Source organism: Camelus dromedarius, chromosome 19 (assembly GCF_036321535.1).
Source record: "Camelus dromedarius isolate mCamDro1 chromosome 19, mCamDro1.pat, whole genome shotgun sequence".
Taxonomy (NCBI): Eukaryota; Metazoa; Chordata; class Mammalia; order Artiodactyla; family Camelidae; genus Camelus; species Camelus dromedarius.
The window spans coordinates 27452282-27477978 of NC_087454.1; the positions used below are offsets into that span (position 1 = coordinate 27452282).

Consider the following 25697-nt stretch of genomic DNA (forward strand, 5'->3'; position numbering starts at 1 on the left):
GAGGATCTGTGGTTGGGGAGGAGGCCCCACGTGCAGGAGAAGACAGAAAGAGACCGTGGGGCTGCCCTGGAGATAATGTCCATCCCCCTTTACGTCCTCCCACTTCCACCCTTGGACGCAGATGAGGCCAAGCCCGCAGGCCCAGGTAAGCCGGTGAGAATGCTGCTGTCGCCAAGCCCGGCGGGTGCGTCCCAGTGACTCAGCCCTTACCAGGAAGGGGGAGACCGCCCCGCTCCCCGGAGCTTCCAGAAAGCAGCCTGATCTGGGCTGGCTCCCGGGACGCCAGGCCAGGCCCCGCAGCAGGCAGCCCGGCCCCGGGAGCGGGACTCCCACCTCCCGGCCCGGGGCCCCCTCTTCCGCCAGCAGCCACGTGGGCTTCTCGAGGGGACTCGGCCTCGGGTGACGAGAGCCTTGGGGGCCACGGCGGTCCTGGCCACGACGGCGCCGCGAGGACCTACGAGTGCTGTGAGTAGTGACTGCGGGGGCTGGGGGACATTAAGGAGAGGCCTCGAGTCCCTAGCTCGGCCCCGGCATCCCAGCCCCGGCTTCAAGCCCGGGCTGGAAGGCGAACCGGGAGAACTGGCCTGGCGCCTCCGCCTCTCTAATTGCTCACGGGCCTTCGTGGTGGGGAGCCCAGACTCGGCTCCGAGGCGTCCTCGGTCAAGCGTAGCCGACAGGCTGTCACCCCAGCGGGCAGTCCCACCTGAGGATCATTGCACGGGCCCGCCCACCCCGACACAGCGGGCCAAAGGCTCCAAGCCCTCCCCTGTCCTCCAGGACCCGGTCCCTGGGCGACGCTGAGGGTCCTTGAATTCCCCCCGTTCCCAGTCCGTGGCTCCTTCCTACCCCCGGCCCTGAGAAGGGATCCAGCTCACAATTCCAAATGTGTCGCCCAGCTGCCCCCGCCTGGAGGGGCTCCCTCTCTCCCCTTTCCGGCGCACCCGCAAGTTGGAAGGCCTAGGATTCCAGTCTGGAGCCAAAAGAAGGGCTGAACTAGAGAACCTCTCTGCCTGCAAAGTTAGGTTTCTGACCCAAATTCCCACGCACAGCTAGTAGGGGTCGGGGCATTAGGGATGCTCAGGGCTTCTCTAGGACGCGGGAGGCTAGATAGTCACTAACCGGATTTCCCGAAGAGACAACTTCTGGCGCCAGGTCCGTGCCAGAGCGTAGGACCCCAGGCGAAGACCGAGGGGGTGGGCAGACGGTGCCTGAGAAACGTGATCACTCCCATTTTTGGGACAACGAGATTTGGGGGCACAAGTATCCAGGCAATTGGCTCGAGGTGGTTGTGGTCACCGTGCTTTCCCTCTCGCGTTCTCTTGCTTTTACGAAAACTTCTGTAGAGTGTAGGACCGGCGAAGGGAAACGCGTGGCCCGCTCTGCAGCCCCCCGGGGCTCTGAGCCTGGGAGGGGGGCGGAGATTTGGGGAGACCAGGGCCCAGCTCTGAGAACGGTGAGGAAAAGCTTGGAGCCGGCTTCCTGTCGGGGCTTCGGCAGCGGCGCCCCGCAGACAGACGTGTCCGGCCCAGGCAGCGCCTAGCCCGGCGAGGGGGAAGGGACGTGGTGGGGGGGCGCTTGGAAAGGCGAGGAGGGGGCGGGGAGAGGGTGGGCCGGGGAAAAGGGGAGGGGAGAGGCGAGCAGGGGAGGAGCGAGGGGGCTGCAGGGAGAGAAGGCAGAAGGAAGGGGCCGAGCGGCGCGTGCTGGCGCTGAAATGGGAGAAAGGAGCGAGTGAGAGGGGAGGGGCGCGGGGCGAGCGCGGAGGAGCCTAGTGGCTCCTGGGCTGGGGCGCCCGTGGCCGGCACGCATGGCAGGCCCCGCGTGGTGATCCCCGCAGGGCGAGAGAGAAGCGCTCAGCTCGCAAGAGTAAGTCAGGCCCGGAACAAGCTGGAAAGAGGGAGGCGCGCGGCGGGGAGGCGCGTGGCTGCTGCCGGATCGCCCCCTGCCCGGCCCCCTTTCCCCCCGCACGCTCGCGGGGACCGTCCGCCCAGCCCGCTGAGCCCTGTTTCCCGCAGGTCCCGGGCCGATGTCCCAGGTGAGTGGCCAGCGACCCCCTCACTGCGATGCGCCCCATGGAGCCCCCAGCGCAGCCCCGGACCCAGGTAGGACCAGGGATGGAGAGCGAGGCTGGACTGGAGCGGGGTAGGCGGCTGGGGTTGTGGGGTGGTAATTCTCCCCCCTCCTCCCTGAGACGTGGGGAGATGGTTCGGGGGAGCTTGGGTGGAGGTGAGGGCAAGGAGTCTGGATATGGGGACCGAATCCAAGGAGAGTGGAGGGCTGGGGCAATGGGGGCAGGGCCCGAACGGAGGCCGCGGCCATGCCAAGTTGGCCCAAGTTCCCCCTACTCCCAACACCAGACACACACACACCGCAGTGTCTGTCTGTCCGTCTGGGATTTGTGTCCCAACCGTTTCTGCCCAGTGTGTAAATATTTATGGGGGCCTCAGGTGGGGGTGGGGGTGTCTGAATCTTTCTCTCCTTCCCTTCCCCCAACCCAACCAGAGCCTAGCGCTTCCCGAAAACTTTTGTCCGCTGCAAGCGTCTGCAGGACCCGGCCCCTCCCCTCCTTGCCATCTCGTCTCGCTCGCCTTCCTCCCTACCCGAGCCTGGCCAGTCCCCGCCACTCCTACCCTGCAAGCACACAGACACAGACACAGACACAGACACAGACACACACACACACACACACACACACTCCCTCTCTTACTCTTTCTCACACACTCACTCCAACCAAGTGCCCACGACCCGGATGAAATGCCCCTCCCTCCAACTCACAGGGTCTGTAACCTCCCTGGGATTCCTGCAGGAGCCTCCCAACCCCGGGAGGGTTGGTGACTCCCTGATGGCGTCTGGAGGGATTGGAGAGTCCTGGGACTGTGGCTCTCAGGTCCAAATGTAGGCTGAGGCCCACAGCGGAACATAGGGTCTGGGAGAAGTCAGGTACATGTGGGATTTGTTCAGGGGCAGGAGGGTGGTGTGCGGGAGTATAGGCCCAGATTTCATGCCTTTAATCCCAGCTCTAGGTGAATCTAATCTCCTGCCTTCCTCTTGCCCACCCCCATTACCTGCTTCTCCCCTCTTTGAGTCTCTGAATAATGGAGGTCTGGTCCTGGACCTCTGACACTAACTCCCTGCATGGTCTTGGACAAGTTCCTTCCGCTTTCTGGCCTCAGTATCCACATCCGCCCATAGAGGCTGGTCTGCCTGTTCAGAGAGGCCAGTCTCAAGCCCCCAAGTCTACCCGGTGTGGACGCTGGCACTCTGGACACCCAGGGCTATGGGGGCGGGTGTCTCCTAAAGCAGAGTGAGGACGAGTGGGAGGTGTCTGGCCAGGGACCAGCACATACATGAGGCTAATATGTCTGCTGTACATCCCGCCAGCCCTCAGATTCCCCCTCTCTGTGGGGGCCCTGGAGCAGGGACTTCTGGGGAATAAACTCCTCCAAGAACTGGGCTCCCGCAGCCTGAGAAAGAGCTAGGGTAGGGCATGGGCCGGGGAAGGCTCTGCTGTGTCTGGGAACTTTTTCTCTCCCGCTCCTGGCCTCCTGCTTCTCTCCCACCCTCCCACTCTCCCGTGCTTTCTTTCTCGGCTTATCCATTTTCTCTGCTCTCTCCTCCACTACCTCCTTCCAAGATTCTCTCCCTTGTGTGACCCATTCTGAGCCCCAGCAGGGAAAGGAGGGGCTGAATGTGCTGGGGCAGGGACAAGGGCCAGGGTGGGCCATTGGGAGGGTTAAGCCCTAGGCTGTAACTTGAGGCCCCCCCAGTGCCCCATTGAGCCCCCTTCCCAGCCTGGGCTGGGCCAGACAATGTGGCTTTCATAACATGAGAAGGCCTGGCTCTGCTGCCTTGGGAGAATGAGCCTGCTGCCCAGGAAGCCCAAACCGCAGGAGACCCAGCCAAAACCCCACAGACGCCTGAGGCTGAGACCAGAATCCCCCACGCGCCCTGCTGAGCACTGACAGAACAGCAAGGCCATGGCGCTGCCCCCCAGGGGCCCTGCTGGCAGGACAGCCAGGGAGCAAGTCAGCCCCTCCCTCAGCCGCCCAAGATGCAGACAGGGTGCAAGGGGACTCAGGACAGCTCTGGTTGGGGCAGGTGGCCAAGCCCCCACACCCTTGGCTCCCCCAGTGGCCTCCTCCCCACCCACTCCCAAGAGCCCCGGTAGCCTGGCTTCCTAATGCACAGCAGATTTCTGTTCAGCGCTGGATCGTCAAATTCCTGCTTTTGGTTCTAAATTTTCTAAATTGAATTTCTTGGGGAATTGGAGCCTTCAGACTTAAAATACAATCGACCGGACCCAGCCTAACTGGTCAGCTCAGGCTCTCTCCAGTCCTCAGCCTGGTGGCCTGAGACTGTGACCCATGTGTCACATGTGAGTATCAAGCTAGTCTACAATTTTGCCTTCTTGGTGCCAGGTGCCACCCCTAATCCCCGACTTCTCAATCTCTCTCCTTCCGCTGATCGGGGGCGATTCAAACTGCAGAACCCAGTCCTCACCAGCAGACATTTGCTGAGTGCCCACTGGGTGTGCAGAGGTGGATCCTGACCCCACCCCAGGGAGTGAGCTGGGGAGGCCTGCAGTCTAGTTGAGGATCTGGACTTCACTCCCTAGTTAGTATTTACAACAGGAAACCCTGGGCACTAAGTTCTTTATAAGTGGGCCACTCAGAGGAGGCACTGTTGGCTTGAGGATCAGGGAAGGCTTCCTGGAGGTGAAGGTCCAGCTGGGTCATGAAGGAGGAGGTAGATTTGGGGAGAGGGGAAGGGTAGGACCTTCTGGTCAATAGAAACAATATAAACTCAGTTGGATCAGGCAGAAGGCCCATTGGTATCCTGGGGCCACGGAGAGGTTGATTGGCCAGGAACACAGGATCCTTGTCCATTGATTAGGTTGAAAATGGAGAATGAAGCCTTGAATACCAGGCCAAGGAGAGATTGGAATGCAGGATTCCAGTCACTACTCTCTGAGCAGATCAGATCCTGGCTGTCTCTCTGCAGAGATGGCCTGAGCTCCAAGGAGGAGGAGAGAGCTGGGCTAGAGGGACCAGGGATGGAGCTCAGGGCCCAGGGCCCTAAGGGCACATTCTAGGCTTGGAGTGAATCTGTCCCACCTAGAAGAGGTTCCCCCAACTCCTTCTCGGTCCAGGAGCAGCAGGCAGAGGGAGCACACAGGATCCGGCTGAAGTTTGAATCTCTTACTTCCCTCTCAGGCTTATGGATTTAAACGTGACTCTTCCACCCTCTTCTGGAGCTATCTTTCCAGAACTCAGAGCATTGACCAGAACCTTCTCCTGTGGTAGGGGTGAAAATGTGTCGAGGCAGAGGGGCTCTTGCCTTTCTGTGTTTCCCCTTTGGAGATGGGGACCCTTGAGAGAGGTGCAGGACTGGGCCTTCTGCTCAGAGATGCCACCAGCATGATGCACATTAGAAAAAGGTGGCTCTCGGGTCAGATGGAGCAGGTGTGCTGCTGGGTGAGCAGATGTCACCTCCGGGGAGGGCAAGACCCCAACCAGGGACTCCAGCCCCACCCCCGTCCCCCGGGACAGATGCTTTTGTGCACAACTTGAATTGCTTGTCCACACAATGGCCCTTGGCCTTGGCTGGCCTCCCCGCCATCCGGGAGTTTCTCCGCAGAGATGCCCTCCCCTCTGTGGCTGGATGGGGGTTCTTCTGGTCACAAGAAGGAAAACTGGGTTCTTTGGGTCTCTTGATGTTGAGCACATGGGCTCTTCCTCTTGTCTGGCTTTTCTGCTCCATGTGCTCCCAGCGAGAGCTGTTTCTTGGTCCAGCATCTTGGCTTCGGGGCACCTGGGCAGCATGTCATTTGCGGCAGGTCTTCCTGCCACTTCTTGTTCCTTCCCAGTCTACTTGCATGTCTCTGAGCCCTCCATATTGCTTCTCCAAGCGTCTGCTGGGTCTCCTCTGCTGCCCTCTTGGCTCCAGAAGGTCTGTTCCTCTGTGTTTCCAGGTCAAGATGACTGGACTAGACTTTCTTTCCTCCCTGGTTTCCTTCCAAGGTCTGATGCTCACCCCAGAATGGCACGTTTCCTGCAGGAGGGGCCTCCTCAGAACTTAGTCTGTGCTCTCTGTAATTTCCTGTTCCCACCAGATTCAAGGTCACCAGCCATGTAGTGACTATTAGGAGAGACTGCCCGGAAAGTGGCGACGTGGAGGGAAGGAGGGCAGAGGTGGGGACCAGTCTCCCTCACCCCTCTTTCTCACCTTCCTTTGTCTCCAACCCTGAGGGCCAAGAGATCCCAAATCCTGGCTCTTTTCCACTACAGAACTGACGGTGTCACCTCTGTGTGCCCTGGTGACCTCAGGAGGAAGCCTGGGAAGTGACTCCAAGGCCCGCCACGCCCCGGCTATCATTCTAGGTTTCCCGCCGTTCACGCCGCTGCTGTTCTCACTGGGGTCTTGGCTTCTGCGGCTGTTCTTGAAATATCCTGTCCTCCTTCTTGGCTGATTGATTATTCAAGACCCAGTGTGGGCATTGTCTTCTCCAAGAAGCCTCCTAGACACACACACACACACACACACACACACACACACACACACACACCCCTGGGATAAGTGCCCATCTTCTGTGCTTCCGCAGTTCTTAGATGCCTCTGCTGTAACTCTTGCTGCTCGGTGCATGTCACTGCCCCCCACCCCCAACTCCTGAGGCAGTGACCTGGTCTTTCTCATTTTGGTCCACCCAGTGCTTGACGTATTGGGAGGTGCGTCGTGGCCAGTTACACCAAACAGCACAGGAAGGAAGGAGGAAAGGAAGGAAGGAAGGAAGGGAGAGGAGGGAGGGCAGGGAGGGGGATGGGTGGGTGGAGGGGTGCGGGAATGGCCCCTGCAGGCCAGCACTGCTGAGTGTTTCATTTACTCTTTGAAACCCTGAGGGACAAGCATTGTGAACCCCCTTCCCATGCAAGGTGACCCAAGTTCCGGTAACTCACCCAAGCTGGTATCTGGTAAAAACCAGGCCTTGGGTCTTCCAGCTCCTCACTCAGGCCTTTGTCTTTACACCTCCTGGAAGGGTCAGCACTCTGGCTTCAGCTTCGGGGGCCCTGGTAAGAGGACTCTGGGGCCAGAGGCTGGAGCTGGGCAGCCCCCTCCTTCCCTGGGAATTCAGACTCAAGCTGTAAGCCTCCCTCTTCATGCTGACAGAGGCGCCATGGAGCAGGCAGCCTGGCTCCCCCTTGGGGGTCTGCTCCCCCTCACCCTAGCCCTGTGATCTTCGAAAAGCCACTTGACCTTTCATAACCCAGGGGGTAAGGGGGGCTCTCAACAGGCCCAAGGAATGGATGGAGCTGGTGGGCACCAGGGGTGGCAGGAGCCTCAGCCCCTCCTGCCTCCCAGCCCCAGCTCCCAGCTGCAGGCAGGGCCTGTGGTTTCCTTGGGCAGGTGTGAGCATGCCTGTTGTTCTCCCTGTGACCCACATGGGGCCCCCGGGCCATGCGAGGCCACGCGAGGCCACGCGAGTCCAGGGTCTTTGAAACAAGGACCACTTGGGTCTCTGAGCCCCTGGATCGTCCCCTCCCCTCAGGATGCTCCCACCCCCCAGACCTGCATGCCCAACCTGAACGGATCCCTCTAATGACCTCCCTCCCCCTTCTCCCCCAGCCCCTCTCATTTGGAGCCAGCCAGAGAAGGGCACCCTATGTAAGGCCCTCTGTGCACTGTGATTGGTTCCTCTTCTATTCCCAAGACTAGCCTTTGTCTCTCCATCTCTGTCCCTGTGGGTGTGTCTCCATCTCTGTGTGTGGTATGTACAGGTGGGTGCTAATTTCTTACTTCTTGGGTTTCATCACCCTTTCTCTTCATCTTTTTCTCCATCTCCTTGTGTCGCTCTCCTCTCCCCAGCCCATTGGCCTCTGAGTCTCTCATTTCTGTCTCCCCTGCTCCCAACATGGCATGGGGGAGGGGCACCCTCCTGAGGACCTGATCCTTCCAACTGCACAACCTGGGGGCTGTCATGGCTTAGCCTGGGTCCTGGCCCCGTGACCCCAGGCATCACCCACCCTGTCTACCCTCAGGCCTTCCCGCACCCGATTTCCTTTCTGCCTCCCTGCCCACCTCCCAGCCCCAGCCCCCAGAACTTTCTTCCCCTGGGCCCAGGCGGCCCTGGTCTTACCACCTCAGGAACTGTGGGTTTGAAGGTGGCTCCATTTCTGCCTTCCGCCCACCCTGCACGGAGGGGCCAAGCTACTCACTGTAATTACATGTGGCTGCCGTCTGCCTCTTCCTAGCCCTCTTGGGCCATCTCCCTGTCTCTCTTCCTGCCCATAGCCCCTCTGCCTCGCCCCAGGCTTCTCTGACTCTCTCTCTGACCCAGTTTCTCACTGTCTGTCTCCCTCTCGCTCTGTCTGTATCCCACTTCCTCTCCATCGCCTCTGCCTCTGACCCGTCTTTATCTTTCTCTCTGTCACTGATTTTCACTCAAGTGCTGAGCCTCCCGCCTGTCCCGGGCTGTCTGTCACTGGGTTTCTGGGGCTCTCTCCTTCCGCCCAGTCTCTTGCATTCTGATGCACTCTTTTTGCTTCTACCTTTCACTATCCCTTTGATTCTTTCTCTCTCCATGTCACTCTTGACGCCTGTCCCTGTCTCTCCATCGCTGACCGTCTGTCTGTTCTCTCCTCAGCTGTGTTTCTGCCTCCTCCCCCCACTTTCCTTTACACTGCACATCTCTGGCCCCTCTCCCTGCCAGTGTGCGCACACGCATGCACACACACCCTTGCTCACTCATGGGCTGTGGTTTGAGAACTTTCTATTTTGGAGTCTGGCACTATTGCCAGATATGGTAAGGGCTGGGTAACTGGTACAGTGACCAAGAATGAGGGCTCACGGCATTCTGGGCTATGGGAAGGGACCGGGGCCAGGCAAACAGGAGGGCACCAGGAAAATGTCCCTTGGTTGTCTGCTTTCTCCCTAGCCCAGACCCCATCCCTCCTGCCTGGGCTGGAGGTAGTGACAGGATCTGCTCACCCTGTGGAGGCAGCGCTAGAGGAGGGCTCCCTGGAGGAGGCGGCACCCAACATGCCCCAAGGCAATGGCTCTGGGGCCCCCCTGGGCCTGGACAGCACTGACCTCGATGTCCCCACAGAAGCTGTGACACGTGAGTCCTGGGGGACCAGGGAATCGGGGTGGCAACATGTAGGGGTTGCACTAGAGAATGCAATCCAGATGGGCTGGCCAAAATGTCGTGGGTGCCCGTGGGACCTTGACGTGAGGGCAGTGGAAAGGTGTGTGACGCTGCCGCTGTCCTTGCTGTCTAGGAAGAAGACCGCCACACAAAATGATTCATATAAAATTAGTTCAAAATAGCGTGGACAGGCTCCAGGCAATACGGTTCAGGACAAGAGAGTGTGAGGTTTATAGAGGAGGTGCCCCTCACCTCTAGAAGGGAGTCGGCCCGGAACAGGGAGCTGGAGCCCGAGGCCGCCCCAGCCGTCAGGGTGTCACGGGAAAACTGGCAGGAGAGACACCCTCAGCTGCTCTGGGTGGAAAGGAGGGAAACTCAGCTCTTCCCAGGTTTGGCTTAATGTCTCCAAGGAGGTCCTGGAGGGGGGAAGTTTGCCACTGTCACCCTCAGAAGCAGGGGATGAAGCTGCCAGAATTATTTTCTAATCACTAGTAAGATGCACAGAATCTATGGACACATTGGCACTTCCCAGTTTTCTTTCCCTGAATGATCTCACATGCTCTCCAAACCAGCGGCCGTCAGGCAACGGGATGGCTCTTGCCAAGCCTGTGTTACAGGTGAGGAAACAGGCAAAAGACCCGCTTGCCCTGGACACAAACTGGGGAGCACATGTCTCCTGGCCCAGGGCCCTTTCCTATGCCTGCTGCTCAGCTGGCATGGCCAAGTGGGGAGCCGCCTTCAGCCAGGGCATCTGGGGCTAAGTTGGACTCCCTGGAAGTCAGGGTTACTAAATCCTGCAAGCACTTTGCCCTCAGCCTCCTCCAGACACACCCACCAGCAGAACTGAGAGAAAGAGGTGAGCGCCGGGGCCACAGAGGAGGGGGCCTGGATGGAGTTGGACAGACACTCCTGTGTCTCTGCACCCTGAGTGTTTGCTCTGTGACTCAGCCCCCACGGCCACCCCCATGGCCGTGGCCACAGGCGAGCTCTGTGTCTGGACGAATCTCCTGGGGCCCTCAGCTCACCACACACTCCCGCCCTCTGGTCACTGTGCCCGTGTTTAGGCAACAGGGCAGGGGGCACCAAAGCTGGCCAAGGACTCAGCCCAGTCACCCACCGTGGGGCCAGGAGGTGGGGGCAGGATGATTCAGGCCTGGCCACTTCCCATGTCCTTACCCCTGTTTACACAGATGCAGGCACCAGCCACAGCTCTGGGCCAAAGGTTCCCAGCATGGAGCCTCCCCAGAGTCCTGTCTCCCATCCTCTCCCTGCCTCCCCAGCTTGTCCTCAGCTCCTTTCTCCCAGTCTCCATCCTCTCCCCGCTCCACTGCCTAGCTGTGGAAACTTTGCCAAGTTTTATAACCGCTGAGCCTCAGCTTTTTCATCTGTGTAATGGACTAGTAATAGTGGCTCTATTTTATGTTTAAGGAAATTTCTACACATACAGTTCTCGGCACTGTGTCTGGCACCTCGTTACAGCTCAAAACGTGTCAGCTGCTAGTTGTAAGTGTAGTGATGGTTGTGATAGTAGCCGCTTATTCCTCAGTCCCTGGTCTCCCAATCTCTGCCAGCCTCCTTGCCTCTCTGCCCTCAGAGCCCCAGCTCTTAGCCTCCAGGCTAATCTCACCTCTGGTCCTTAGCTGTGTGACCTTGGACAAGTTACTGTACTTCTCTGGGACTCAATTCCCTCATCTGTAAAAGGAGGATACTGCCCTAGGAGATGCTGAGAATAATTCCCTTGGCAAGTGTTCAGAACCGTGGCCAGCATGCAGCGAGTGCCCAGTGCTGTGCTGCCGCCATTGCTAGAAGGCCCAGGCCCCTCGGTCAAGGGAAGCACCGAAGCCCCCTTCCACCCTCCTCAGCCTCCAGGGCCCCCCAGACATCCCCTCCTGCCACAGTCTAAACCCAGAGGCCTGGTCTGGAGAGAGCTGGGGATCCAGACCCCAGCGCCTGAGAAGTGGACATGCCCCATGTTTACATGTTTACCGAAGGTCCTCAGGGCCAGAGGGTCCCACCCAGGAGTCACGGGCCCTGAGCAACCAAGGGGTCCCCAAGCTCTCACGATGCCCTCTCGGTCTCCTCCCCCAACACACACAGACCACTGCCCTCAACCCTTGAGAGCAGAACCGTGCCATCCAGGTGGGCAGACTGAAAGAGGTGAGGGAAGGAACTGGGTGTTTTGGGGGGATCTCTGTGTCCAGCTTCCCCGAACCCCACTGATAAAGCCAAATTTTGGTCCCTCAGCCCGGGATGGGGACCCAGAATTCCCAGCTTTGGGGCCTCCCTGCTGCCCTCCCTCTTCCTTTCTTCTCTCCCTTCTCGCCCAGACCCCAAGGGCCCCTCAGCAAACTCTGCCGCCACCCCACAGAGGCCAGATGGGAGGCAGGGGCTAGGGGCAGAAGGAACAGGAGACAGGGGGGCTGCTGTGAGGAGCCCCTGGATTCCAGGGCCAGGGCATTCATCCCCAAACAGATGTTTCCAATAAATCACCCAGTGTACGAAGGGCAAAAACAGCTGGGGGCTGAGCAGGGGCCAAGGTGATGGTTAACTACTTCCCTGCTGTCCCTCCACCCCGACTACCACCACTTTTGCCGAGATCCTAGGACCCCAAGAGCAGGAGAGTGGAGTTCACGCTGGGTAGGAAGGTGGGGTGCAGGCCTCTGAGCCTCTCCCCTTGCCTTGCAGCTCTGTCTTTTCTGGAATGAGGCCTGGCTGGGGGGTCAGGAGCCAGGCTCGACTCAGCTTCTCTTTCTTGGTGTTCCTCTGGGCAAGTCAGTTCTGCTCTCTGGGCCTCGGTTTCCCCATCTGGAGAAAACAGATCAGCCAGGTGACCTGTGGTGGCTCTGGGAACGAAGCGAACAGGATTAGAGCAGAACTCTAGGAGGCTGTGCGACCCCCACCACACACACACACTTCCTCCATTGCCTTTTCTCATCATCCCTCTAGGCCAGCCTCAGGGGAACCCCTTGAGCTGCACCCCACTAGTGGCGAATGGCTCTGGACACCCCTCGGAGCTGGGCGGAACCAGGAGGACGGGAAACGGTGCCCTGGGTGGCCCCAAGGCCCACCGGAAGCTGCAGACACACCCATCTCTCGGCAGCCAGGGCAGCAGGAAGAGCAAGGGCAGCACCAAATCTGCTGCCTCCCAGATCCCTCTCCAGGCACAGGAAGGTGAGCACCCCCTCCCGCCTCTCCCTGGGAGAAGCCTCCAAAGCTGGGTTCCTCAAAGTCTGATGCACGGACCAGCAGCATCTTTACCAGGTTAGAAGTGCGGCATCTCAGCCCCACACGGATCCGCCAGATCTGAACCTCTGGATGAGGCCCAGGAGTCTGGGTTTTAACAAGCCCTCCAGGGAGTCTGATGCAAGACTCTTAAATTGGAGAACCTTGCTGATGACACTTGTTGGGTAAAGTGAGGGATAACTGAGTTCTCAAGGCCAGCCCCTTCTCATCCTTGGAGCCATCTGGGCTGATTCAGCTTAAGTCACCCCATTTCTGGAAACAGGAATTTTCCTTGAAGACTGGGCCATCTGTTTAGCAAGAGCAGAACCCTGAGCAGAATAAAATGATGCTCCATCAGCTCCTTAATTGGGGGCGGGGTGGGGGCCACAAGGTTTAGTGGGAGGTCAGGGCACCCAGATACATCAGCCATTGTTCTCGCCACATGGAGGACCTCTGCAGGGCCACCCTGGACAGCCAGCTCCCCTGGGCAGCCAGCTCCCCTGTCCTACCAGGTGTCAGTTCAGTGTGGGTGACGGCTGCCTATAACCCAGAGGTACTTGACCTTCACCCCGGAACTTTTAAGTAATTTCAGTCCATGCTGGGGGACCCTGGCCTGGTCCTCTCCAAACAGGATTCGGTGTGCCCATTTGCACATAACACGTACATAACCTTTCCACCCCATGGAGCAGATTCTGCCCAAGTCTTATTTATGTAGGGGGTATTCATGATTTTAAAGTGTGCTGGGCATCTGCTGTGAGCCAGGCACTGTGCTGTGTACTGGGTACCCAGTCCATGGCCTCGTAAATCTCTAATGAGAGAGGCAAACAGGTAATCACCCTGTGCCTTGATGAATGGTAAGTGACAGTGCCACACACCGGGATGCTGTGGACACAGGGTAACACCCACACCAGCCCAGAAAGCTGGGGCAGGGAGTCTGAGAAGGCTCCAGAGGTGTCTGAGCAAGTCTTAAAAGACCAGTAGGAGAATCTAGTCAGGGGGCATTAGCACAGAGATGAGAACAGGCTAGTGTGGCTAGATTATGAAGGTCAAGGTGAGGAATGGCAGGAGGTGAGACTCCAACCAGACAGGAGCTGGGGCAGGAACGGTGGGAGTGGCTTATAAACTATACAGTGGATCTAGACTTCATCTGGAGGACAATAGGAAGCCTTGAAGGGTTTTAAACAAGGTGGTGACCTCATCAGATTTGCATTTGGAAAGAACTCCCTTATCCAGTTTGCAGACAGATGGCAGGGGTTCCAGATGCACAAGCCCCTACTCCCTGTACAGAGGAAAGTGGGTGGGGGCGTCAGACCCTCCATGGCAGGGTGAGATTCTCACAGGACCAGCAGCCTTGTGCCAGGGGCCCACCTGGTCAGGGGCCCTGGACACTGCCCGTGGCCTGGTCCCGGGGAGGGGTGCCAACTCAGCATCCTGACAGCATGCTGAGCTGTTGAGAGCACGGGCTGCGGAGCCGGCTCCACCACTTACCAGCTCGGTGCCCACGGCAGGATCACGGGTTAGCTGGCTTTCCGTGTATCTACTCAGGACCAGTGATGTGCCAGGCACTATTCTAGGGACTGTAACAGACACAGATGCCCACCCTCGTGGTGCTTACACCTCAGTACATGGAGAGAGCTGTGTAAGTGCTGGAGGGTGGTAAGTCCTAGGAAGAGAGGCAGAGCAGGCCAGGGTGAGGGGATGGGGCTGCTGGGTGGGGCGGGCAGCTTGCAATATTAAAGAGGGAGTTCAGGGAAGTTCCCCAAGAGGAGATACCTGGGCAAGGAAGGAGGGGCCAGAGTGACTAGAGCATAGGGGGAAGGGGAGCAGTGCCTACGAGGCCAGGAGCAGCCAGTGTGGCCACAGCCTACACTGTCGACAGGGAGAGATGAGCAGGAGTAGGATTCTGGATAGATTTTGAAGTGACTTCTCTTGAGCCTCAGTTTCTTCATCTACAGAGAGAGGCTAATATAGCCCCACCTTGAGGAGTTATTGCAAGTTTAAATGAGTTGAATGTACATGCAACACTTAGAACAATGGTGCCTGGAACTCTATGGGTTCGTTAAATACACGCCTGAGGGTCATTAACACCGGGACTGGGTTCCAGACCACCTGGGCTCAGACCCTTGCTCCACGTTAACTCTCTGTGCCTCGGGCTTGTCACCTGGAAGGTGGGTTCCCCCTTTCACGGAGCAGGGTGGGACGTGTTGTATGAGCATAATTCCCGCACTCAGTGACTCCACTGTGGCTGGTCCCCGGCCCCTGGCCGTCTCGCCCGCAGACTGCTGCGTCCACTGCATCCTGTCCTGCCTGTTCTGCGAGTTCCTGACGCTGTGCAACATCGTCCTGGACTGCGCCACATGCGGTTCGTGCAGCTCCGAGGACTCATGCCTCTGCTGCTGCTGCTGCGGCTCTGGCGAGTGCGCTGACTGCGACCTGCCCTGCGACCTGGACTGCGGCATCCTGGACGCCTGCTGCGAATCAGCAGACTGCCTGGAGATCTGCATGGAGTGCTGCGGGCTCTGCTTCTCCTCCTGACCCGCGGGCTCCAGCAGCATCCCTGGCTGTCGCACACGGCTGGCCTGCCCCTCCCCCTGGGCCTCTCCCACCCACCCAGCGCCCTCTTGGAACCCCAGCCCGGTGAAGGGGGCTGCCTGTCCTCCTCACTGGTTTCCCAGGACAACAGCACCTAGGACCTGGGGGTGGGGGGACCGCTCCTGAATTAACTGCCAGGGCTGCTGAACACTGTGAAAGTAGGGGGATCGGGCAGGGACGTGGGGGGGCTGGGACGCCGGGGCTGTGCGCTTTTCTACCTCTCACTGCCCTGTGCCTGCCTCCCCTGCATGCCCCCCCCCAGCTTAGAGGACAGCAAAATGTGAAAAGAGACACCCCACCCAACCTCAGCCAAGCCCCTCCCTCATCTCCTCTCCTGGGATCTTGTGGGGGCCTCACCCAAACAGTGACCTGAGAGGGCAAGGCTGGACTTGGGCCTGGGTGGGTGGGAGGGGAACCAGTATAGAAAAGACTGGAAAGGGGGAGGGAGGGAATGGAGGGAGGGTCTGTTCTATTTGTTGCTGTAAATAAAGATGTTTGTCCATCTCAGATTTCCTTAGGACTCATGAGTGATGGCCATGGACTACGACTCTCAAAAGCAAACATTCCCCACAACCCCCTACAAAGCCCCCAAATGAGTGGAGCTTCCCTGGCCTCTGGGGCCCCCTCCCTTGTTCATATTCCCCACTAAGGGAAAGAAGGAAGAGGGGTACCCACTTCCCACTGTTACTTCCCTCTTCCTGCCAGAGGGATGGAGCAGCCCAGAAAGGGAAGAGTTAAGCCTTGGCATAGAATTAATTAACAACAGATGTGTTCGGGTTTTGATTAATTAATCTCCTGCTGACTCCAGCTTCTCCAGGCCGTGATGGCTCCAAGGCATAGGGTGACGCCTATATCGGTGGTAGAGCAGTGCTTGTGGAGGGGGCTACCCTGGGCTGTACTGGGAGGAGAGTTTGGCCTGAGTTGGGGTCACGTGGCCCAGCCTCAGTTGTCCCCTGATTGCCAGAGCGCCTGAGATAGAAGAAAACTCTCAAGACTGGTGGAGCCTCAGAGGCCATGTGTCCAGCACACTTGGTGCACTGGGGAGGGGCAGACCTGAGCACGCAGGCTGAGGGTGGGGAGGGCTGTCTGCACTGAGCCCCTCCCCACCACGTCCTGGACCTGGAGAAAGCCAGGAGGGGTCCAGGGTGAGTGAGAGGATGTCTCATGGTTGGACCTGGATTATCCTGAGGGGAGGACATGGTTGAAGAAGGCCCTGAAAAGTGGGGACCTCTTGGGAAGTTGGTGGGCTCTGCTTCTAGGAATAAAGGGTGGAGTGGCCTGGAGGGATTCTGGAAGGAAGGAGCAGCTCAGAAAAAGGGCCAGAGGAAACCTGAACTCTCTTAAGGAATGCCACAGGATGGAGCAGCCCACGGCCTTGGGAGTGCGTTGCAGGGTGACAGGAGGAGGTGACAAGAGGTGGTGAGAAGGACTCCCCTGTTGCCCCCTCCGACTCATACACATATTCACAGGCCTCACTTTGCCAACACAAGTTTTTCTGACCTCTTGGACGACATAGGAAACTCAGGACACAGGGGAAGTGACCTCCCCAGAATCACAAAGTCAAAATCAAAGCTAGGAGAGAAGTCCCACTTCCTTGGCCCCTCAACATTCATTTATTTATCTCAGTTTTTTTTTTCTTTTGCTTAGTTATTGCATGCCCACAGTACAAAGTTTTCAAAAGTCTAAATCCGTGCATATATAAGCATTTATACGTGACATTTTCTTTTTCTTTTTTTTACAAAAACGTCAGAATGCACCTTGCACCATGTTTATCACTTGACCATTCGTGTCTTGGGCATCTTCCCAATCAGCACGCCGAAGAGCAGCCTGGAGCCTCCCTGAAGGGTGAGCCACGCTCCCGCTGCCTGGCTCCTGCTTAATCCCTTCCATTAATTTCTCTGTTATAAGCAAGATTGCATGAGCAAGTCCTTTTGTACCAACAAGCTGTATCTATGGAATATTCCTGAAGGTGGGATTGTTGGGCCTCAGGGCACATGCCTTTGTGACTTTGACCTCTGAGCAGGGGTGCCAGGCAGCTCCCGTGGCCACAGGGAGCATCCATTTCTCTCACTGCTGTGGCTTTTTGTCCACAGAGGGACAGACGATGGTAGGAGGGCTTCCGCTCAGTCCCCACTCAACCCAGGTCCTCCAAGGCTAGTGTCCGAGAGACATTAGGGCGGCTGGGAGGACTGTGGTGGGGGGTGCTCCTGACCAACTCGAGGTCGGTCCAGGTGGGCAGGAAGGCCCCCTCCCCGGCCTCTCCCCTCCGCGGGGGCCCAGCAGGAAGAGGCACCTCTGCAGTCCAAATAGTGATTTCCTGCTGCAGGACAGTGGCTGAAACCCGAGAGGCTGAGCTGGGTCGGGGCGAGACGGGGGCGGGATTCAGCCAGCCTCCACCAGCACACACACACAAACTCACACACTCTCCTTACAGCCACGCGCTCACGTACATTCCACAAAGTCTCACACACACACACACACACACACCAGGCATACACACACAGGCACTCACACACTGCACCTTTCAGAGCCTCCCACACAGCCACCCCGCTCAGCCTGATCCCTGTGTCTGCTCCCCCTCTTCCCACGCCTGCCCTGCCTTCCCCACCTCCCATGTCCTTGCCCAGGTGGCCCTCACCTCTGCTGAGAAGCAGATGGCAATTACCTGAGAGGCCACCCACCCCCTAGCTCTGCCCACAGACCCTTCCCAGGCAAGCCCTGGCTCTGGACCCTTCCCCTCCACACCATGGCCCGTCCCTGCTGGCTCCCCATCTCTGCTTTCTAACCAGCTGGTCTGAGCCAGGTTTTGCTGTGGGGCCTGGGGAGGAGTCGCTGTCACTCTCCGGGCCTCAGTTTCCTCACGTGTACGAGGGAACAGCAATGAGCCTAGTGGAAATCTAATGGCTGCCACCACGTCCAGGGAAGTAGCCTGGTTTCCTTTCATTGGTGGAGCAGCAGACCAGCACTCCCCCCCCCCCCCCCGGTCCCGGGAGACTTCCTGAGGGCCACCCCCAGGCCCTGGGGTGTCTAACCCTAGACAGGCATTACCACGTTTGTGAGAGGACAAGGTGGCGAGGCCAGGCCTGAGTTGTCCCTGGCCAGGACTGTTTGGACTGCTGGGTGGTCCTGTGTGCCAAACCCAAGAGCAAGCAGCTGAGCCAGGGGTTGGCTTGTGAGGGAAGGGGTGGTCGGCCCACCCCTCTGCCTCTGTAGCCTCCACCAGCTTCTCCCTGTTCTCTGGCACATTTAATTGGCATTCCCTGTGCTCCTACCCAGAGCTGGGCCAACTTGGAGTCAGACCTTGACACCCCATGGCTCCTGGGCCAGGAGGGGAACACCTTTAAGCCACCCCATGCCCCGGGCCTTTGCCAGCTCCCGTGGGAAGATGAGGTGGTGGTGGGGAGTCAGGGCTGCTCCCCACGGCTCTCAGGATAGTCGCTGCAGACACTGCCTGTTGCTGAGCAGTGGGAAGGAGTGTGGTCCTTTCAGGACTGGCCCGTGCAAGGAGGGGCGGGGGAAAAGCAGGGACAGGAGCCTCAGGGCACATGTGGGAGCAGCAGTGGGGACAGAGATCACAGGCCTGGCCCCTTGTCCCCTCCATATTCATGCTCTTTGTCGCATTCCAACTTTCCTAGGATGGCAAGCAGATAAGCTTGGGATGGTGCCTGTGGCCACGGCCCCCCCCCCCATTGCCCCGGCTCTCCCCTCCCCTTCCACCTCCTCCAGAGAAAAGCCCCTCCCAGCCTTCCCTGCCCCTTGCCTGGCTCTCCTACCTTTCCCTGACACTCTACAGCCCTCAGTTCCTGCCAGCTCTGGGTCACAGCCTCGTTCCCTCCTAGTGCAGACAGGAAGCGGGGCTCAGAGGTGGGAAAGAGAGGTGTTCACTTGCTGCGTCTGCCTGGCATTTCTCAGTTTTGCCACCTCAGGGGGCCCAGGAGAAGTGCTAAGACCCACCCCTGGGCTAGTCACCGTGTCAGGGGACAGAGGGCTACATTGGGCAAGGCCTCTGTGGCCAGAGAGGGTGGGTGACATGGCTGACCACCTCCAGAACCATGTGGTCAAATTTCCCAAAGAAGTAGAGGTGCTATGACCAAAAGGAGGGCTGAGGCTGGCAGGTTAAACAACAGAAGTCACTATGGGTGCGCCCAGAGGAGGTGCCTGGGTGGGGGAGTCCTGGCTGGAAAACACAAGTTGTCTAATGCCGTTCAGGGCATCTGGCTGAGGAAGGGAAGTCGAGGACTAAGGCCTTCAAATATCCGAAGGCTGGGAGGAGAGTGAGGCTCCGTCTCAGGCTCCTGCAGGCAGAGGTAAGCCCTAGAGGCAGACAGGGTAACAAGGAGAGAGCTCCCAGCCCCAGGCGAGAGACGCTCTGAGAACCACCTAAGGGGCGTGCACTGCAGCGGTGGGGGAGGGGGGCTGTTCTCAGGACTGTTCTGGGTAGGGGGTGTCAATGGGGTCCCTGCCCTGGTGTTGACTGGTGGCAGGGAGGACAGATGCAGGAGGGTGGTTACAGGTGGCCCCCCACAGTTCCTGCTAAGTCAGACCTTCCATGGCTCAATGACGCAGGGACCGTCTGATAAGAGAGAAACAGAGATTGAAGGTAAACGGGAGATGGAGCAAGATGGAGGAAAGGAGGCAGAGAGACCACAAGGCAGATGGATCAGGACAGCGCAGACAAAGCATCCCCAAGGCCCTGGAGGCAGAAACTCGAGGCAGGCAGGCTGTGGGCATGCGTCCCTGGGCTCGTGCCAAGGTCACCCGCCTGGGCTGCAGGAGCGGCATTGCCCCTCCTCGGCGCTGGGGCCCTCCCGTGCCTGGAGCATCCACAGCACCGGGCAGCTCGGCATTAATTAGGGGCCCGGCTAATGGCTCGGAAGATTGGCCCGTTCCGGGGACGCTGCTGAATAGAGACCTCAGTGAGATTTATTCCTAATTATCTCATTTGTCTCCCCCCATTACTCTTTATGGCTGGGATTTATGGGGCCATTAATGGGGCCTGGCCAGGCCAGGATGAGTGTGAGCCTTGAGATGCTTCATAATAATAACAATAACAACGCTCACCCTGGCCAGATTAATGGGCTCTTGCCCTTCCCACCCCCCGTCCTTGGGACCTCAGCTACCTGCTGCCCATATGTCCCTTTTGCTTCTGGCACCCTAGATCCTCAGCTCCACGTCCTCAGTCACCTGTGGAGTTCAAGTCTGTGGCCACCCTCCACCCACCCCAGTCCACCCCAAGCCTGTCTTTTAGCCCTTCTCTGGTGCCACTGACTGGGAGCTTCAATATGGGAGAGGGGAGTGTCCATTCTGACGGTAACGCCTCTGGGACAAGGCCTGTACCAGTAATTGATGAGTTTGGCTGCAAGCAGCAGAAAACCCAGATAAAGATGGCTTAATCTGTAAGGATGTGCATTATCTCCTTAACAAAAATTGCATAGGTAGGTGATCTCAAGCAAATTGGAAACTCAAAGATACTGTCAAGGAGCCTGGATTTCATCCTTTTGCTCTGTCATCCTCAGCATGTGGTCCATGTCTTCCCTCCTTGTCACAAAATGGCTACCACAGCTCCAGGCATCAAGATCACACAGCATCCACACAGGACAAAAAAAAAAAGAGAGAGAGAGACAGACAGACAGACATTCTTCTCCTAAATCTTTCACCAGAGAGGGGAAAAGCATTTCAAGAAGTTGCTAGCAGGTCTACTTAAATCTTTGTCTAGACCGGGTCACACGTTGACTTCCCCAGAAGCAGGCTGTAAACTAGGCTTTGAGTGTAAGTACGTTTGTTTAGGAGGGGATTCCAGGAAACATCAGTAGGAGAGTGGGGAGTGAGATGGGGAGGGAAGTCAGCTAATAAAGGGTGTTATCAAATGGGTTCCCACTGTGAGCAGCTGGCACTCAATCCTGCCTTCGAGGGAGCTGAAGTATTTATACACCAAACCCACAATCACGGGTTGAGGGCTTTTCCCAAAGGAGTGTCAATATTCTGGCACATGCCACTTGACTGAGCTGCTGAAGGAAGGAGTAAAAGGGGTGGAGATGCCAACAGACAGAGAGCTAGAGAGCTCTTCACCAGTAAGGCCTGAAGAGACAGGTGGGCCCAGTCACCTGTAATGGGTGTGCAGTGACTGGCAGACAGACCAACCTGATCCAAGTCAATTACTCTTTCCCATTACACTTTCTCTTTGTTATCTTAAGAGGTAGGCCTGGGAGGAGGTGTGCAGTTTCCCAGGGGGCTGGTAAAGTTCTATATCTTATTTGAGTGCAGCTTAGATGAATGTGTTCAGCATGTAAAAATTCACTGAGCTGTACAGTTATGATGTGTGCAATTTGTGTGTAAATGTTGCACTTTAAGAAAAGATTAGATAGATATAGATGTTGATGATGTAGATGTAAATGCAGATGTAGATGATGGTGCAGATGTAGATGATGTGCATACAGATGTAGATGTAGATATATTCCTAAGTCACACATAAGAATGGGAAGAAGCAAGGGGGTTATCCAGTCCTGTCCCTTCGTTTTACATAAGGAAATGCTGAGGCTCAGTGACTTAGCCAAGATCCCAAGTCCGGTTAGCACCCTGGCTGGATAAGCACCCAGCTCTCTCAGTGCCTGGCTTGTCATATTTCCTTTTACACCACCCTGTGTGACAACTTGTATCCTGAAGAGGACATGGGATTTTGATGCCTCTGAGGACAAGCCTCACTCTGAATTCTTCTCTCCTTTGGATGGCACAGAGTCTTTATACAAGACAGCAGATCCACGCATCCTAAGACTTCGCTGGCAGCATTTCTGGGAAGTGAGATTCACGTGGTGGAGAGGGTAGTGCAGAAGAGACGGGTCTTGCCAGAAAGAAGAAGGGATTCATACTGAGTGAGTAAGTACTGTATTTGTTACCTATTGCTATGTAACAAGTAGACCCAAATCAACAACTTAAAACCACAATGAAGGTTTATTCTTTTGCACAGTTTCTGTGGGTCAGGGATTAGGACGTGGCTGAGCTGGGTGGGTCTGCTTCAGGGTCTTCTGTGAGGCTGGAGTCAAGGTGTTGGCCAGAGCTACAGTCATCTGCAAGCTTGGTGGGACTGGAGGCTTCACTTCCAAGTGGCTCCCTCACACAGCTGCAAGTCTGTGCTGGCCATTAACAGGGGCCTCAGTTAATGTCCCCTTGAGGACACACCTCTCCAGAGGGCTGTCTGAGTGTCCTCATACCATTGGCTGCTGACTTCCCCACAATGAGTGCTCCCAAGAGAACCAGATGGGAGCCACAATGTCTGTTATGACCTGGCCTTGGAGTCTCACACATCTTGGAAACTGGCCACCATATTTACTATGAACCAGGCTCCATAGTCTGTTTAATCTTCATTCAGCTGTTGTTAGAAATTTTTATCAAGTTTCTATAACATGCCAGGCCCACTCAAGTGCTCAGCACCTCTGTGGTTGGAATCACCCAAGTATTTATGGTCAAATTATATCTGACAAGGAGCCAAGAAAACTCAAGAAAAGATAGTCTCTTTAATAAATGGTACTGGGATCATTGAATGTTTCCATGTAAAAGAATGAAACTGGACCTCTGTCTTACATCACTCACAAAAGTTAACTCAAAAGGGATTAAAGATTTAACTGTGAGAGCTGAAACTATGAAACTCCTAGAAGAAAACATAAGAATAAAGCTCCTTGACATGGGTGTTGGCAATGACTTTTTGGATATGACACCTGAAGCACAAGCTACAAAATCAAAAATACACAAGTGGGACGACATCAAACCAAAAGCCTCCGCACAGCAAAGGAAACCATCAACAAAGTGAAAAGACAACCAGTGGAATGGGAGAGAAATATTTGCAAACCGTATATCTGCTAAGAGGTTAATATTCCCAAACTATGAAGAACTCATACAACTCAATAGCAAAGAAATAAATAACTCAATTTTAAAATGGGCAAAGGACCAGAAGAGACATTTTTCCAGGTGGGCCAACAGGTGCATGAAACAATGCTCAACATCACTAGTCATTCAGGAAATGCAAATTAAAACCACAACGAGATATCACCTCACGCCTGTTAGAATGGCCACCATCTATAAGACAAGCTATAACAAATGATGGCATGAGTGTGGAAAAAAGGGAACCCTTGTGCATTGTTGGTGGGATTGTAAACTGGAGCAGCCAGTAAGAAAAACAGTATGGAGGATCCTCAAAAAATTAAAAACAGAACTACCATATGATCCAGCAATTCTACTTCTGGGACTATATCCAAAGTAAATGAAAACACTAACTTTAAAAGACACATGCACCCCATGTTCATAGGAGCACTATTTACAATAGCCAAGACATGGAAACAACATAAGTGTCCATAGATGGATGAATGGATGAGGAAGTTGTGGTATATATAATGGAATATTATCCAGCCATGAAAAAGGAAATCCTACCATTTGTGAACTTAAAGGCATTATGCTAAGTAAAGTAAGTCAAAGACAAAAACTGTATGTTCTCACTTATATGTGGAATCTTAAAAAAAAAAAGGAAAAGAAAAAAGAAAAGATACTGACTGATCTATTTCCCTTCTCATGACATTTGTTGCTTTGTGAGAGGAATGGAGAGTGTGCCCCAAAGCCTCACTTTCCTGGCCAGGAATCCAGAGAGCTCTGTGACTGCCATGCTAGTGACAGAAACCCTATGCAAACCAACTTAAACAAAAAAAAGGAATTTATTGGCTCACATAGCTGGAAGGAACATTCTGGTATTTGAAAAACTAAAGAAAGATCTTCAGCAATCAGTGGGAGCTGGGGACCCAGTGCTACCAGGATTCTCTCCCTCTCCTTTCTTCAGTCTCAGCTCTGTAACTCCCTGTATGTTGGCCTCAGTGCCTCCTGTTACAGACAGATCTCCTCCCCACTGGTGGATAGGGGGAGAGCAAGGTGGATAGGAATCAGCGGTGCCAGCAACCCCAGTGGGAAAAAGGACTTTGCAATCCCAGGAGAGGACTCAGGATGGCTCTCTGGGATCGCACGTCCATCCTCTAGATGGATCTCTGTTGCCAGGAGCATTGGATACAATGATTGATTGGCCTGGGTCATCTGTTTACTCCTGTTGGGAGGGGGCTTTGGTAATTGAGAGCCTCATTAGAACCACATGGAGGGGAAGAGGAGCAGTTTCCCAAAACCAGGATATTGTTTTAGAAGGAGAGAAAGGTTGCTGAGAAGACAAAAGAAAAAGAGGTGCTTAAGACACACCCCACCTCCTAAGGAGAGAGGGCCCCTTTAGGTGGCTCTTGCTACTAAAACTTGCTCTGCATCTTGCTGGTACATTGAGTGAAACCAGCCTGATTGCCCAGAGAAGTGCTTCCCATTGAAAACCCCTAGGGGCCACTGTTCACACTGACTCCGTGTGAATGGTCCCCCTTGAAGGCGGACTGTATGTGGCAGCCCTGAACTTGCTCATGCCTGGTTGGACCAGGGATGGATGGCTGAGCCATGAAAGAAGCCAGCCATCTCTTGGGGTCTTGTCCCAAAACTCTGGCTGAAGGATCACTCCATTTTGGATGATGGCTCTGTGAGTTGGGACCAGTTATGAAAATTCAGAGTATTCCAAATTTTGTGTCCTTGCGGGAGTTGGGGTGGGGGTGGTTCGTACAGGGAATGGGTTTAGTGGGGGGTGGAAAAACTGAGAAGCCAATGGGGGTGGTGAGGAGCCCCGGAGATTAGCCAGGCTGGGAAGGGATGGAGGGAAAACAGGAGGAGATGATGTTAGGGATGTTGATGGTTTCCAGAAGTCAGGGCCATGTGGAAGGAGCTGACCCACACCAGGGGCTGCCTCGCTGAAGCTGCACCCACGAAATAAGGCTGTCTTGCGGAGGAGGAGCCACAGAGGGGACACAGCTGTTTCTGGAGGGGCCACCCCAGTCAAAGAGAGAGGGAAACAGACACCCTGGACTCTCCCTAACTTCTGTCCTACCACCACCCTCCAGCAGCCTCCACCAGCTGAACTCAGATGGAAACTGGCTGAGGTAGGAGCCCGAGAAACGCAGGCTGCGAGGCTCATTGTCCCTGTGACGCAGAGCAGAGGAAAGGCAGGGACTGGATCTGAAGACAAACAGGTAAATGACAGACACAACGGCCACTGGCCCCATCAGATCCTCTCCCTTGGGAAGAGCAAAGGCTGCCACCTTCATACAGGCTGCTGGCACATTCTGGTTCTGAAAGCGCGGAGTCCCTGAGTGACCACCCGTCTGCGTCTGCACGTTCCCAGCTGTCTTACAATGAGCCCTCAGCCTCTGAAAGTTCCTCACAGTCCATCCTTTCAGCCAGGCACCTGTCAGTTCTGGGAGTCTGAGCTGCTGCCCCTCCTGATCCAGCCTGGGCTGACAGGCTCGCTGCCAAAGGCAGAGCATCAGCCGTGGGGCTGCGTGGGCAGGAAGCACGGTCCACAGTCCCGGGCCTGGACGCCCGCCCGCCCGGGGTCAGGAGGGAGGAGGTCCTCCTGTGGTTTCCCAATGTCACCACCACCACACTCCGGGAAAGATTCTGAACTGCACGAAAATGAAAACACATGTCAACATTTGTAGGATGCAGCTAGCACAGGACTTAGAGGGCAATTTATACCACTACTTGCCTTTATTAGAAAAGAAGAAGGATTTCAAATCAATATCAGAAATCCCACCTAAGGAAATTAGAAAAAGAAAAGCAAGTGAAAAACCCAAAATAAGCAGAAGGAAGGAAATAATAAAAATTAGAGCAGAAAGCAATGAACTACAAA

The 25697-nt window shown here is 56.1% G+C and overlaps 1 protein-coding gene across 1 annotated transcript; it reads left to right on the forward strand.

Moving 5' to 3' along the window:
* The first annotated feature begins 1636 nt into the window (after positions 1 to 1636).
* On the forward strand, positions 1637 to 15444 carry MDFI (MyoD family inhibitor). Its single transcript, XM_031434728.2, has 5 exons — positions 1637 to 1863; positions 2013 to 2099; positions 8927 to 9109; positions 12083 to 12307; positions 14637 to 15444. Exons 2-5 carry the CDS (start codon positions 2024 to 2026, stop codon positions 14891 to 14893), a joined length of 741 nt encoding a protein of 246 aa, XP_031290588.1. The 5' UTR covers positions 1637 to 1863; positions 2013 to 2023; the 3' UTR covers positions 14894 to 15444.
* Positions 15445 to 25697: the final 10253 nt, after the last annotated feature.

What these genes read in the sequence shown, in the direction of transcription:
- MDFI (XM_031434728.2), top strand. Translation starts at nt 2,024, where the DNA reads ATGTCCCAGGTGAGTGGCCAGCGACCCCCTCACTGCGATGCGCCCCAT. An exon ending in CCCCACAGAAGCTGTGACAC is followed by an intron (nt 9,110 to 12,082) that starts GTGAGTCCTGGG and finishes TCATCCCTCTAG; the next exon opens with GCCAGCCTCAGGGGAACCCC. An exon ending in CCCTCTCCAGGCACAGGAAG is followed by an intron (nt 12,308 to 14,636) that starts GTGAGCACCCCC and finishes TCTCGCCCGCAG; the next exon opens with ACTGCTGCGTCCACTGCATC.